Raw genomic sequence first — 13033 nt, forward strand, 5'->3', positions numbered from 1 at the left:
AGGTTTGAACTCTGACCTCTCTGAAAAATCTAATGAATTGACAGGGTTCCTGACCCTATTTTAGTACATAAAGTGATTGGAGGTTAAAACACCAATTTTCGATTGCATGTTGTGAAAAAAGCAGGCCTTGAACATTTGAATTTCAACCACATAAATACTTCAAAAAAATTAGGCACACGCACATACAAATACGCATATATATATATATATATATATATATATATACACACTCTATATATTCACACACATGCACACTATATATATATATATATATATATATATATATATATATATATATATATGCACGCCTTTTTTTAATCACAAAACACTCTTTAAGATATATGTTCTGAAAACCAAGCCGAATTTAGCCAGCAGACTTTGTACATATATGGTGCTCAGTATCTTATCAGATAGAGCTTTATATATACATATATAGATATGTATATATTTGCGTGTAAACGTATATATATACAAACGCACACATATGGATATTTCTATAAACATACATATTTGTGTATACATACATATATCTACACATAAATACATACATATCAGTATATATATATATATATATATATATATATATATATATATATGTATACCTCATGGTTCATTGATTGTTTTCTACTGTATCAAAAATAAAAAGGAATGTTGTCGAAAGTATTTTAACAGCATTTTTTTTTTTTCAAAATAATTTTAAATTTTTATGAAAAGATAAAAAAATATATTTTTTAAAATAAAAAAGTCTTTGCTTGAGAATTTCTGCTTCCATAAATGTAATTTTTATTCTCATTTCATCACTTTGAGGAAAAAAAAGTGTCTCTGGTATTTTCCAGTAAAGTTTGTTACATTCTCTGCCCCCCCCCCCACCCTGCATACAAAATGGAATGTTCCTCCATTTAGACATTTGAAAAAAAAAAAAAAAAAAAAAATTAAATTAAAAAAAAAAAACGTGTTTGTTATTTTTGTGTGTGTGTTGTTTACTGGTATTGTTTTTGTTGCTTTTGTTGTTTTTGTTAATAAAGAACTCCATGAGTGTTCAGAAGATTATTTTGATTCTTTTTTTTTTTTCTGAGTCAGGGCGGTGTGTCGATCGGTTATTTGTTTGTTTGTTGAAGGTTTATCCACATATCAGCAACCTTGAACGCAAACACCAGGATCGATTGATGTAGATCCAGACACCAACAAACAGATAATGCGATCCATTGCTCCACCGCAAAATGAAATAAAAACGGTTCCGACCATTGTTCTCTCTCAGGAATCATACCAAAAAAACATGGATCACCAAAAATAAAAGTCACCCAAAACGTCTTTATTTGGTTGTTATTTTGATTTCCGCCTTCTTTTGTCTTGTTCCACCAATAATTCCCAAGTTTTCCAATCTATTTTCTGAGATCAATGTGGCCTTCCGTTAGTGCTTCCTCTCTCTCTCTCTTCCTCTCCTTGCTTCTGGAAAGAATTAGCTTTGCTTTCCTCAAAGACATTTTCCTATTCCAGGACATTTCCTTCAACGTCTTTATTTTCTTTTATCCCTCTTCTAAAAAAAAATCTCCACTGGCCGATGCCAACCTTGATTCTGGATATCCATTTTTTTTATATTTTTCTCTATCTTCGAATATAGAGTGAGATCTCCGTAAAATCTCCGGACCCAAAATCAAAACAAAATATTTTAAATATTAACTTTAAAACAAAATTCGTTTTTTTTTTCTCTCTCTGCTTTAAATTTTTAAACAAAACGAGTAGAAACTAGTGGTTTTAATATCACAACGTCCAAAACATAGAGACGGACACGGCTGGTATAGGCAGGAAGAAGTTATGAAAGAGAACAACTCGAACTGATACAAAGAGTAGCCTTATACTTACACGGCTTCTCGTGTTATGGGACTGGTAGTATTCGTCGCTAATGCGTCGTAGCACTAGGCCGACTGCGCGAATGTTAGTCCTTCTAAGGGGCATTTCGGGTAAAGATTGTGCCCGGTTTCTAGGGATCGGAACTATATCCGGCAGAGGTTCTGGACGATTAGTACTTGTTGGGTCTTCTCCCTCTGACAATCGAGGGCGGCGTTGATTTGTGCCTGAAAATAAAAGACCAAAAATGAAAATATGCGAAAAACAATCAGAGAGAATTGCAAACGCGTAAAATTCTGGCTACGATATAATAACACCACACGCTTCACACTTCTGAAAATCTAGATCTGATCAAGTACAATTTCTTTTAACCCTTTTTTTCAGGAAAAACAAGGCATATTGTTATTGCTACATAAGAGGCTACTATTTCGGATTGTGTCAAACAGGAGACTGTAGGGGGTTGAGCAGCAAGATGTCTGTTCAAAGTACTTTAAACTTATGCAGGTTAGTACAGTATTTGAAGCTGGAACCAGGAAGAGAATTCCAAAGTCTAGCAGTCTGGGGGAAGACGCTATTAGAGTAAAAGGCTTTCTGGCATCACGGTTAGGGAGGGGGTTGGGTATGTCAAGGGGGCACAAGTGCTATGAGCACATTCCATTAAAGTACTTGTAAAACAGACACAGGGATGCAAAATTGCAGCGATGAGACAGAGGATGGAGGTGGGCAGATCGTGTAGGGCTTATTAGATTTGAGATGTTTTTTGGACCCTGTCTAAGAGAGAGACACTAATAGTTGATACACCAACCCAGATATAGCAACATAAAATTTGTTTAAAAAAAACAAATTTGAAAAAAAACAAAAACAAATGCCTAACGTTGATTTTTTTATTTAGAATAGAGGACTTTTTTTTTTTATTCAATTTAGATGGTAGGGGTTGTCTGACTTGCTATTTGTTAGTTTTTCTAATTCTTTTGTTTTTTTTTAAATTTAAATAAGATAATTAGGGACTTAGCTATTGCGAGTAAAAAAAAAAACGCAAGTTATTTCTGATTTCTCTTTGTCTCTTGGTTGGCTCAAGCCATAGAATTGGGGGGAAAAATATGATACATATTGCATATATGTTGATCATTGCAGGATTCTAATACTTGTGGATATTTTTTCACTTTAATAAATTTGACAAAAAAATTAAACCAAGTGTGAATTAGTTGCTACGTAAAAAAAGAAGAGGAAATTTATGCAGAAGCAGATATGCTAACCCAGCACTAGTCCAATTTTCCCTTGAATTGCGTTGACACATTTGCTACATCTCTAGGAAGTCCATGGCCCTACTCTGGTTCAATCGAAATCGTCAGTGAAACAGTTTTTTGGGAATACATATATAAAAAACAATAAGCATTCCTGGTGGCGTACACTTGAATAAAATCTCTACTTTAGCAGCCGTATTGGATCCATGTATAACAATGTTTCTATTCCCTTTCATTTAGCAGGGGCACCTACTGTATGAGTAGTAATCTCTCCCTCATATCTACAAAGTGTCTCAAAAATATGTGAAAATGTACTCACACTTCAAATGACGATGAAGTCTTTATTTATGGAATACCTTTAAAATACAGAAGACAAATGTAATTGAAAAAGTTGGTTCATAAATGTTCCAACTTGATGACCATTATTGTCCAGACAATGTCAATAAGAATTAAAGTATGAGCTCTTTTAAATCGAAAGCCATTCTTAATTTTAGAAGAGTTTTCAATGGGTAGCTATTCTGTATAAGTCCTGGAGATGGAGAGATTCCAGTGGGTAGCTGTTCTGTATAAGACTCGGATTTAAAATTTTTGGCATGCAAAGAGCAAAAGACCTTTCTCGTGTGGAATGCTAAAAGATTTAATATTTTTCTGGGGCAATTCTGGTTTCTGATTGGTTGCTAGCAGATCGTGGCTCTATTTGATTGGTCAGTTTCTATCACCAGTCTATAAATAGAGCCTTATAATATTTTTAATCGTACCCTTATTTTATATCAACAAATAGTGCAACAAGTACATATTTTGAGACACCCTGCATCTAGCCGAACCTTGTGTACAGTTGTCTTGGGTCTGACCTTAAAGGTTATCCCACAGTGAGGTCCCTAATTTTGAAGCTTTAGAGAATATAAAGTCACTCTTAGTTACCAGTACTCCTAGGTCCATTCTGATACATACACTTTACTTGCAATCTCATATCTTTTTACTACACACTCACAGTTTTGCTATCTTATGTTGTAATGTTGTGCCTCCAAAATAGCCATATGTGACGTGAGTGTCATCTTCCTAAGGAGTTTCCACATATGAATCTCTGTAATGTATTTTAAGTGGTTATGCATGATGTTTCTTCTCATGGTTATGTGTCATGAAGCAATTACCTTTGTTGGCATGATTTACTGGCTTACTCAAGCTGCCATATAACATTTGGAAATCTACACTTATTTGGTCTGTTCGGCTGCTGAATCGTTTTGTATTTTCAGAAATATTTTTTTTGCCAGTAGATTTGATCATAATTAAAGGTTCAGAAGAAATAAGATTTCACCTTGTAACCATTTAATGATAACATATGTCAACGATTTATGTCATATGATTTTGCTCTCACACTTATGTTTTTATAGTGAGCTCCCTGTTAGAGTTTTACTGAGGGTATAAACCGCAGGACATCCTCACCATGCAACATATCTGCTCTGCTGGTATTTCTTCATCAGTTTTATGGTAGCGATATCTGTTTTCAGTCTCACATACTTTTCAAAACAACACTTTATAAGTTTTACCATACAACTATTTCAATAAATCCACTAACCTTTCATGTTTATATTTCCATTGTCATTTACCTTTATACATTAGTCCAACTGAACACAAAGACTCTGTCAGCTTAAGAACTCTTGAATTAAAAGCCATGTTTAATTTCAGAAGAGTTTCTGCTGAGTAACTATTCTGTGCAAGTTCTGGAGAGGAAGAGCTTTCGGTGGGTAGCTGTTCTGTATAAGTCTCGGATTTAAAATTTTGCAGGCAAAGAGCAAAAGATCTTTCTCGTGGGGACACGAAAAAATTGTATGCAGGAATGCTAAAAGATTCAACATTTCTATGGAGCAATTCCGGTTTCTGATTGGTGGCTAGCAGAACGTGCCTCCATTTGATTGGTTGGTTGGTTGTTTTGTTTTACGGCATATCAACCCTTTTCAGGTTATTTAATGCCGAATCTGGTGATTTTGAAGAACGATTTTTTAATATAGTATATTTGTTTTTTTAAGTCGTATTCTATTTAACCCATAGTTGAGACCCTAACGGGTGCTACCACTCCGGGTCAGAGTGGACCTAGGAGCAATGGCAATTAAAGGGTGGCTCCACACTCTCTAAGGCCTGCAAGCTGGGGCCCTCACCATCGGATATAGTTTAAGGTCATATCCAGGACCTCCATTTGATTGGTAAGTTCCTATTGCCAGTGTTTATAAATAAAACCTTACAATTTCTTTAATCATACACACTAATAAAATAAAAAAATATTGCAAAAATATTGCAACAACATCTGTCTTTGAGACCAAAAGAAACCTACCCTGACCTCTCTGCTTGTTTAGCTGAATATATATATATATATATATATATATATATATATATATATATACATGTATATATATACATGTATATATATATATATATATATATATAACTACTTCATTTACTCATATAAAATTAATATACAAAAGTATAAATTTATGCGTGAACTTTAAGTATTTACTTCAACAGTGCTCAATATGTAGGTAGAGCTAGTTCTGCCGCCAATAGCAATGGCCAGTGACTCTTTATCTGAGAGTACATCTTTCAAACTCCTTGGCCTAACGTTCACAGGAAACATGAGTTGGAAAAATTACATTGCAGCATCATTTGTCTTTGAGACCAAAAGAAACCTACCTGACCTCTCTGCTTATTTAGCTGAATATATATCTTAGTTTACAGAGCCTATTGGCATCTAAACTTAATCTTTACTGATTACTTTATATATATATATATATATATATATATATATATATATATATCTTTACTGATTACTTTATATATATATATATATATATATATATATATATATATATATATATATATATATATATAAGTAATCAGTAAAGATTAAGTTTAGACGCCAATAGGCTCTGTAAACTAAGAGTAAATATAAATATTAATATTCATATAGTAATCCCCACCAAAATAAATACAACCAAGGTAGGAAATAGATCTTGTTACAGAAGAAAAAAATTAAAGACTGTATATATTTTACATTAATTTATTGTTCAACATGATACTCAAAAAAGGTATATTGAAATTTCATATAATTATTATTAGCAGTAATTTTATTATTGTAGAATGTCCATGGGGTCACGTGATTATTATTATTTTTTTTTAAAACTCTATCTATCTATATCTATCTATCTGGCCGAGTTCCTTGCCCGGACTAATGTGACTCTCTCTCTCTTCCTCCCTCTCTCTCTCTCTCTCTCTCTCTCTCTCTCTCTCTCTCTCTCTCTCTCTCCAGACTTCCCTGTCTTCCATCAGCATCACAGTTTGCATCATGTGCAATTTGCTGGATGTACGTGGATCTAGGTCATCCTATGCCCGTGTGTCTGTGCCGTAGAGTCCACAGCAATACATTTCTCACCAGCTCTTACTTACTCCTCCAGTAGTGACCGACAAACTGTAGACCATTACCTACCTAATGGAAGCAGATATGGCAGGTAGATTACTATGAAGTTTCTGCTTCATAGGATGATCTTGCTAAGACATATTTTACACTGCTTTTAGCATACTGGTGTGCATGCCATCTAACTTTCGTTCCATTCTCTTGGTGAGTGTCCAGGTTGGAAAAAAAGCTAGACGGCACTCTTATTCACCTTAAATAAGGCGTACTGCAAGTTGAATGTAAGGTGCTACTATTTGGAACTATGTCAACAGGGGACTATGTACGGAATTAAGAGAAGAAACTATTAGAGTAAGAAGGCTTTCCAGCATCCAGGGAGCTCATCAATGAAGGGGTGGAATTTTGCTGCTTGTCAGATTAGTCAGGAATATGAATGTTGAGGGGGTATAAGTGCTAGGAGTTCATTAGAGCACATTCCATTAAAATATTCGTGAAACAGATACAGGGATTAACATTGCAGTGATGGGACAGGGGTTGGAGCTTGGTTGATAGTGTGGAACTTATTAGATTGGAGACTGTTTCGAACCCTGTCTAAGAAGGGAAAGACTAATGATAGACGCACCAACCCAGATATGGCAGTAATGCCCCGCCCCATGCATGGCATTACTACTACTACTACTACTACTACTACTACTACTACTACTACTACAACATTCTTTACTTCCCCACAGGCAGAAAATCTTGAATTGCATCCCTGATAAAATTATCTGCTGGTAAAAATGATGGGGAAACCATTTAAACATGAAATTCGAAAAAAAAAAAAAAAAAAAAATTTTTTACATAAACAACAAAACAATATTAAAAAAAAAAAAATTTTTTTACATAAACAACAAAGCAATATTAAAAAAAAAAAAAAAAAAGTTAATGAAGATTGAAAAATTTTATTTGCCCAAGATATATATATATACAAGTGAACAAATTCCAACTCTTCCGCCAAGTACGCGGTAACATGATAAATAAAATAATACCTACCTGTTGGTAACATGATTATAACATGTTTTGCCAATGCATTTAAAAAGTTAGTATAACTGACAATTACAATTCTAAGTCTTAGAATGGTCTTAGAGTTAGAATATTTAGATTTGATGCAAGCTGTGCTAAATGTTGGATGAGTAGATCCACTGGTATATAAAATGGTTATTTGAGAAAAAACAGGAAATAAAAGGTTATCCGGTCTCAACTTGCTGATCTCGAGGTTAGAATGAATAGACTATGAAAATTGATAGAAACAGATATGACATCACATGACCCAGCAGGAGAGTGAGAGAAAAAGTATTAGTTTCTTGGAAGCACTCAGCAAGTCAGCATGAGTATGAACTGACAAAATATGATTAAACAGGTATTATCGATTTCCTTTTCTCTCCATTCCACTACTCAGTGATTTCAAATGAAGATAAATTCGAATAAACTTCCTTTTCCCTCCATCAGCTTGGTGCTGACTTAGTCTCTTTGAAAGTATAAATAAACTTCGATATTTTTTGACAACTTTGTTTTCTGTATGTAACCCACTTTAAAAAACATAGGGTTTTAAATAAATTCGTTTTCACTGAGCAGGATATGAGAGAGAGAGAGAGAGAGAGAGAGAGAGAGAGAGAGAGGGAGAGAGAGAGAGAGAGAGAGAGGGGGGGGTTAATTTAGCATTTTGTCATTTTATTGTTTACTAACATGGCTACCCGGCATTTCCCGGATGGATAAAGGTGGTATACTAAGGCTATTGAGTAACCAACCGCCAGCCCTAAAAAAAAAAAAAAAATAAATGAACTTTGTTTCAATCAAAATTGCAGAGAGTACCCGTGCAACCGCAAAAAACAAAAAAAATTAGCCGCAGTAGGCAGGTTCAAACCTGTAACGCGAAAGAGGAACAGATAAAGCTAATGCGCTAGCTGTCATGGCAACGACGACTTATGACGTCACAATTGGTTGAAATAACGTTTTATAAACGTACATTGAGGTTGCTAGGTGGATGACATGCAAAAATCTCGACGCTAACAATTGATCCCTCCTCGCAAACAAGGGTCCAGTTGACTTGCACAGTATTAATTTTTGACGCCAATTTTTAAATATTTTTCGTCTGAGAGATTGATCTTTTTAACAATACCAATTTTGTCATGGACCAATGCGTCTGTGAAAATTTTTTTAGCAGAAACACACACACACACACACACACACACACCACATACAAACGCACGCACACACACAAATGCACACACATACAAACACAAATGCACACATGTACAAACACAAATGCACACACACACATACAAACACACACACATTTAACCTTTTATATAATAGATATTTAACTGGTTTTGCAAACTCTTTTTCCTGATTCAAACAATTTCATCCGATATTATGTTTCTAAATTGTTTAAATGACGATTGACAATCTGCATTATTCCGACTATTGTTCATAATGTGTTCTTATTTGCACAGCATTTCAGTCGATGTAACCCCTAACTTTTTGCAGCTGTATCTTGGTAAACTCAGAAATTTTCCTATTTTTGGGATAATGGATAAAATACTAGGTAAAATTCCATTGCGATTGACTCTTCAGGAGGTTGAAGGTTTTATCCTCAGTAAGGGCGATACAAAGTATAGAATTGCAAACAAAGATTTTTACCTGGTCATGGCGGACAGAAAACAGGGGGGTTTCCATTTGAAACTCTGTGCAGAATTCATAGTTCAAGAAAAAGATGATTGAACTCAACAAGCTACATTTGAAGAAGACCAGAGGTTATATCAGTAAAGACGTTATGAGAATAACATCCAAGATGAGAACAGTGGTTGAAATAATCCAATTTTATTCAAGTTTACTAGGTGACCCATAGCCATATTTATTCTAGTATATATATATATATATATATACCAATTTTTACAATAATAATTTTTTAATACTAACAGACACTAATGTTTCATCCTTTTGGGAATCATCAGTGCAGGGTGACACGATTATTACCAGTCAGCAGATTCAAACCCAGCCACGAAGCCATCTCTGACTCCATTAGCAAGGCACAGACCTCACAGTCAATCTCAGTATATATATATATATATATATATATATATATATATATATATATATATGTAACGGTTAGAAGCTCTGACTGCCGTTTGGCCGGTCGTTTTTCAATCCTGGCTTAAGGTAGTTGCTTCTCATGGCGCAGCACTGATGAGCTGTGAAACAGCAAACCAGTACTGTATGTGGATGACTATATATATATATATATATATATATATATATATATATATATATATATATATATATAATAAAAGAAGAATAAATTGAATTCGGACCATAGAACTTGGAAAAATAAAGTACTTGATATCCTATTAGATAGAGGCATATCAATAATAAACCATAATAAAATGAATTTTATCCGCTATCTCTACTTATATATAAAAAGCACTTTGTCGGTGTATGGGCATGTGTATCTGTTTGTGTGCATGTGATTTCGTTCCCTATGCACTTCGAAATGACTGGGCCAAGCTTTTTGAAATTTCACACAAATGTACTTTATGTGTCTGGGAGTGGTATTAGATAGGTTTCGGATCAGAATGCCACCAATAATTAACAAAAAATTCAATTCAAGCAGGAACAATCCAATTTTGACCAAAGTTGACATTCTTATACAGCCTAACATCTCAAGAGCATTTGACAAGTTTTATCGCCACAAACAGCAGGGTCTGGTGTATAAAAATAAACAGTAAAAATACAAGAAGCTTAACTTTTGGAACGACCATCGTATTTTTCTTTCTCATGATATTTTATGGTATTTAAGATTTTATCTTTAGTGGGACATACAATATTTTTTCCCAGACCCAGCTAACCCTACATGTAACTGACTATATATTAAGTAAAAGAGATAAGAATACTCATTGACACGGTAATATATATATATATATATATATATATATATATATATATATATATATATATATATATATATATAAGATCATCCTGTGGCGAAGGAATATACAGCGGACAATGAATGGAGTACACCAGTTTTATCTTAGAGAAATTGAGCGAAAACATAGTGATGTGATAGTGATGATGAGGGGGGGGGCAAATGGGGGGGAGAAGGAGAAAAGGAAGAGAGAAAGTAAAGATAACAGAAGAAAAGATAGAAGAAATAAGAGAAATAGCGAAAAGAAGAAAAGAAAAGAAAAGTTATGCAAAGATGCAAAGAGATTGGAAAAGAAATGAAAGAGGAATGAAGAGCTCGAAAGAAAGGGAGATAATCAGTACTTATTTTCGAATTTTTAGGAGAGGGGTAAGCATTTTGACTTTTTGAAGTCATAAGATTTTAATGTAGTATCTGTTCTGTCCTCAGTTAAAAGCGATGAAATTCTCCTAAACTGAGACAAGTTATATTTTTAGCCCAATCCAGGGTGTCCTTTGGTGGGCAGCTGGATTTTCCCCACAATTCGAAATATTGAATTTAAAGTAAAACAAAATGCTAAATTAGCCAAAGATGTTCTACCTCACCTTTTTCCGTATTGTTTTTTTTAGATATGTACATCACTATGACATGACAAATTAGATACTATCCGTTTTATTAAAAATTCAATATCTCGATTTTCGGCGCTTCTACAGAATTGAGACGATATTTTGTAGTTGATAAATGGAGTTTTTAGATTAAAAAAAACAATGGTTTCAACTGTTTTTTTTTGTTTTTTTTTGTCAATTCTAATAAGTTAGCTTCCAAATTATGCAGTCGAAATTATCTGAATAGGTACTAGTGCACTTACTGATCCACGCTATTTTTTAAATCGTATTTCCAAATTTAATTAAAGTTGCTTTTTTTATTATTCAATTGTAAGGTTAAAGTACAGAATAGGTACAAAACACCCCCCATGTTAAGAATGGCTTTTTAAATAATAACGCTATTATTTCAGCACGGATAAATAAGTGCACTAGTATCCCTAAATATTATTGAATTATTAAACAAAACAACTTTAATCGTGTTAGCAGGTGAAAAATTGCCGCCATCTTGTTTAAATCAAAACAGAAAATTACCTCCCTTTTTAACTCTCCTGTGTCTTACGATCGTTTTCATCAAATTCTATTCTTTATTTTCTTTGCTAAATAATTCCTCATCAATATATACGTAAATACCATTGTTTTCATGTGAAATTCAGTATTACGATTTCCGAAATTTTATCTCAATAGTGTAGAAACGCCCGATTTTCGTATTTCACTATTATAACGAAGTACCGATTTTGGGGGGAGGGGGCTAGCCATAAGAACAATAATATGTCCGACATTTCGAAACAAAACAACTTCAGCAAATGTAATTGGCGGAAAGTTGCCATTAATAGCCTCACCGGGAGAAAATTTCAATTCATGTTTTTTAATCCTTTTTAAAACTTATTTGAATGCAATAACTGCTAATATATTGATTTCTACAAAACATTAACTTAACTGTTATCATAACACGCATTTATTTGACAATGCAACTTTAAAATCCAAGAACGGTAACTCTCATTAACTTATTTTCTTCGAGTTTCGAGTCGACGTTAATTTTAAATTCTTGTAAACAGTTTCTTTAATAATTTAAGGCAAAGTAACTAAATCCCGGATTTCAAGTAAAACCAATGGGATCTACTTTGTCATGTTGCAGTAATGAACATATCAATATATATATATATATATATATATATATATATATATATATATATATATATATATATATATATATGAGAAATACAATCTTTAAATGTGTAAACAATAGCTAAGTAAATATTAACAAGTTGTCCAAAATGATCGTCTTTTAGGCTATATTGGACAACTTTAACTAATGTGTAATGTGTATTTCTAAATACAAAATGTGTATTTCTCAATATATTTTAACACGAAAAGATTCGTCATATAATAATATTCAACAACAACAATAAAATAATAATCATTTTAATGCCTAGACCGAATTTGTTTTTTCTCGCAGTAAAGTCCCGCCGTAATTTAGTGACTTTGGCAGTTATTATTATTATTATTATTATTATTATTATTATTGTTATCATCACCCCCCCCCCGTAAATACTTTCATTTATTTATTTGGTGCTGGTTAATTAGAGTCAACAGATTGATATTTAAATTTAAAAAAAATAAGAATAAAAAACAATATTTCGTACTTAATTGTCATGTCGAAAATAGTAATATAAAAATAATAAAATAAATAAAATAATACAATAAAATAATAAAAATAAGGCAAATGTGTAGTTTAGCGGCGTAAATTATTTGACAGACAAAACGTTATAAAAACTATTTGTTTTTATATAAAACACATTTTTATATAAAACACTCTTTCATTACAAAAATGGCGGCTAAAACGTAGAAAAAAAATCTGGCGAGCAATAATTTAAGCGTAAAAAAGGCCAAATTTGGCCTTAAAAAGGCTAATCTATCAAACCTTAGAAAGGCTAAATTTTAAAAGCAATATGGCGGTCTCGATTGTCATACATAAAAATGATGGAAAAAAGAATAA

General features: G+C 33.0%; 1 protein-coding gene across 7 annotated transcripts in view; it reads right to left on the reverse strand.

Annotated features, from left to right (window-relative positions):
* LOC145260394 (uncharacterized) overlaps positions 1 to 13033 on the reverse strand; it is a 123586-nt gene that overhangs the window by 43149 nt on the left and 67404 nt on the right. For all 7 annotated transcript variants that reach the window (XM_080118357.1, XM_080118358.1, XM_080118359.1 and 4 more), the window contains exon 3: positions 1864 to 2075. In XM_080118357.1, the coding sequence (XP_079974483.1) occupies positions 1864 to 2075 (212 nt within the window). The remainder of the gene's footprint in view (positions 1 to 1863; positions 2076 to 13033) is intronic.

This window comes from Euprymna scolopes, chromosome 36 (genome assembly GCF_053919585.1).
Source record: "Euprymna scolopes isolate OS-2025 chromosome 36, ASM5391958v1, whole genome shotgun sequence".
NCBI classification, from domain to species: domain Eukaryota; kingdom Metazoa; phylum Mollusca; class Cephalopoda; order Sepiida; family Sepiolidae; genus Euprymna; species Euprymna scolopes.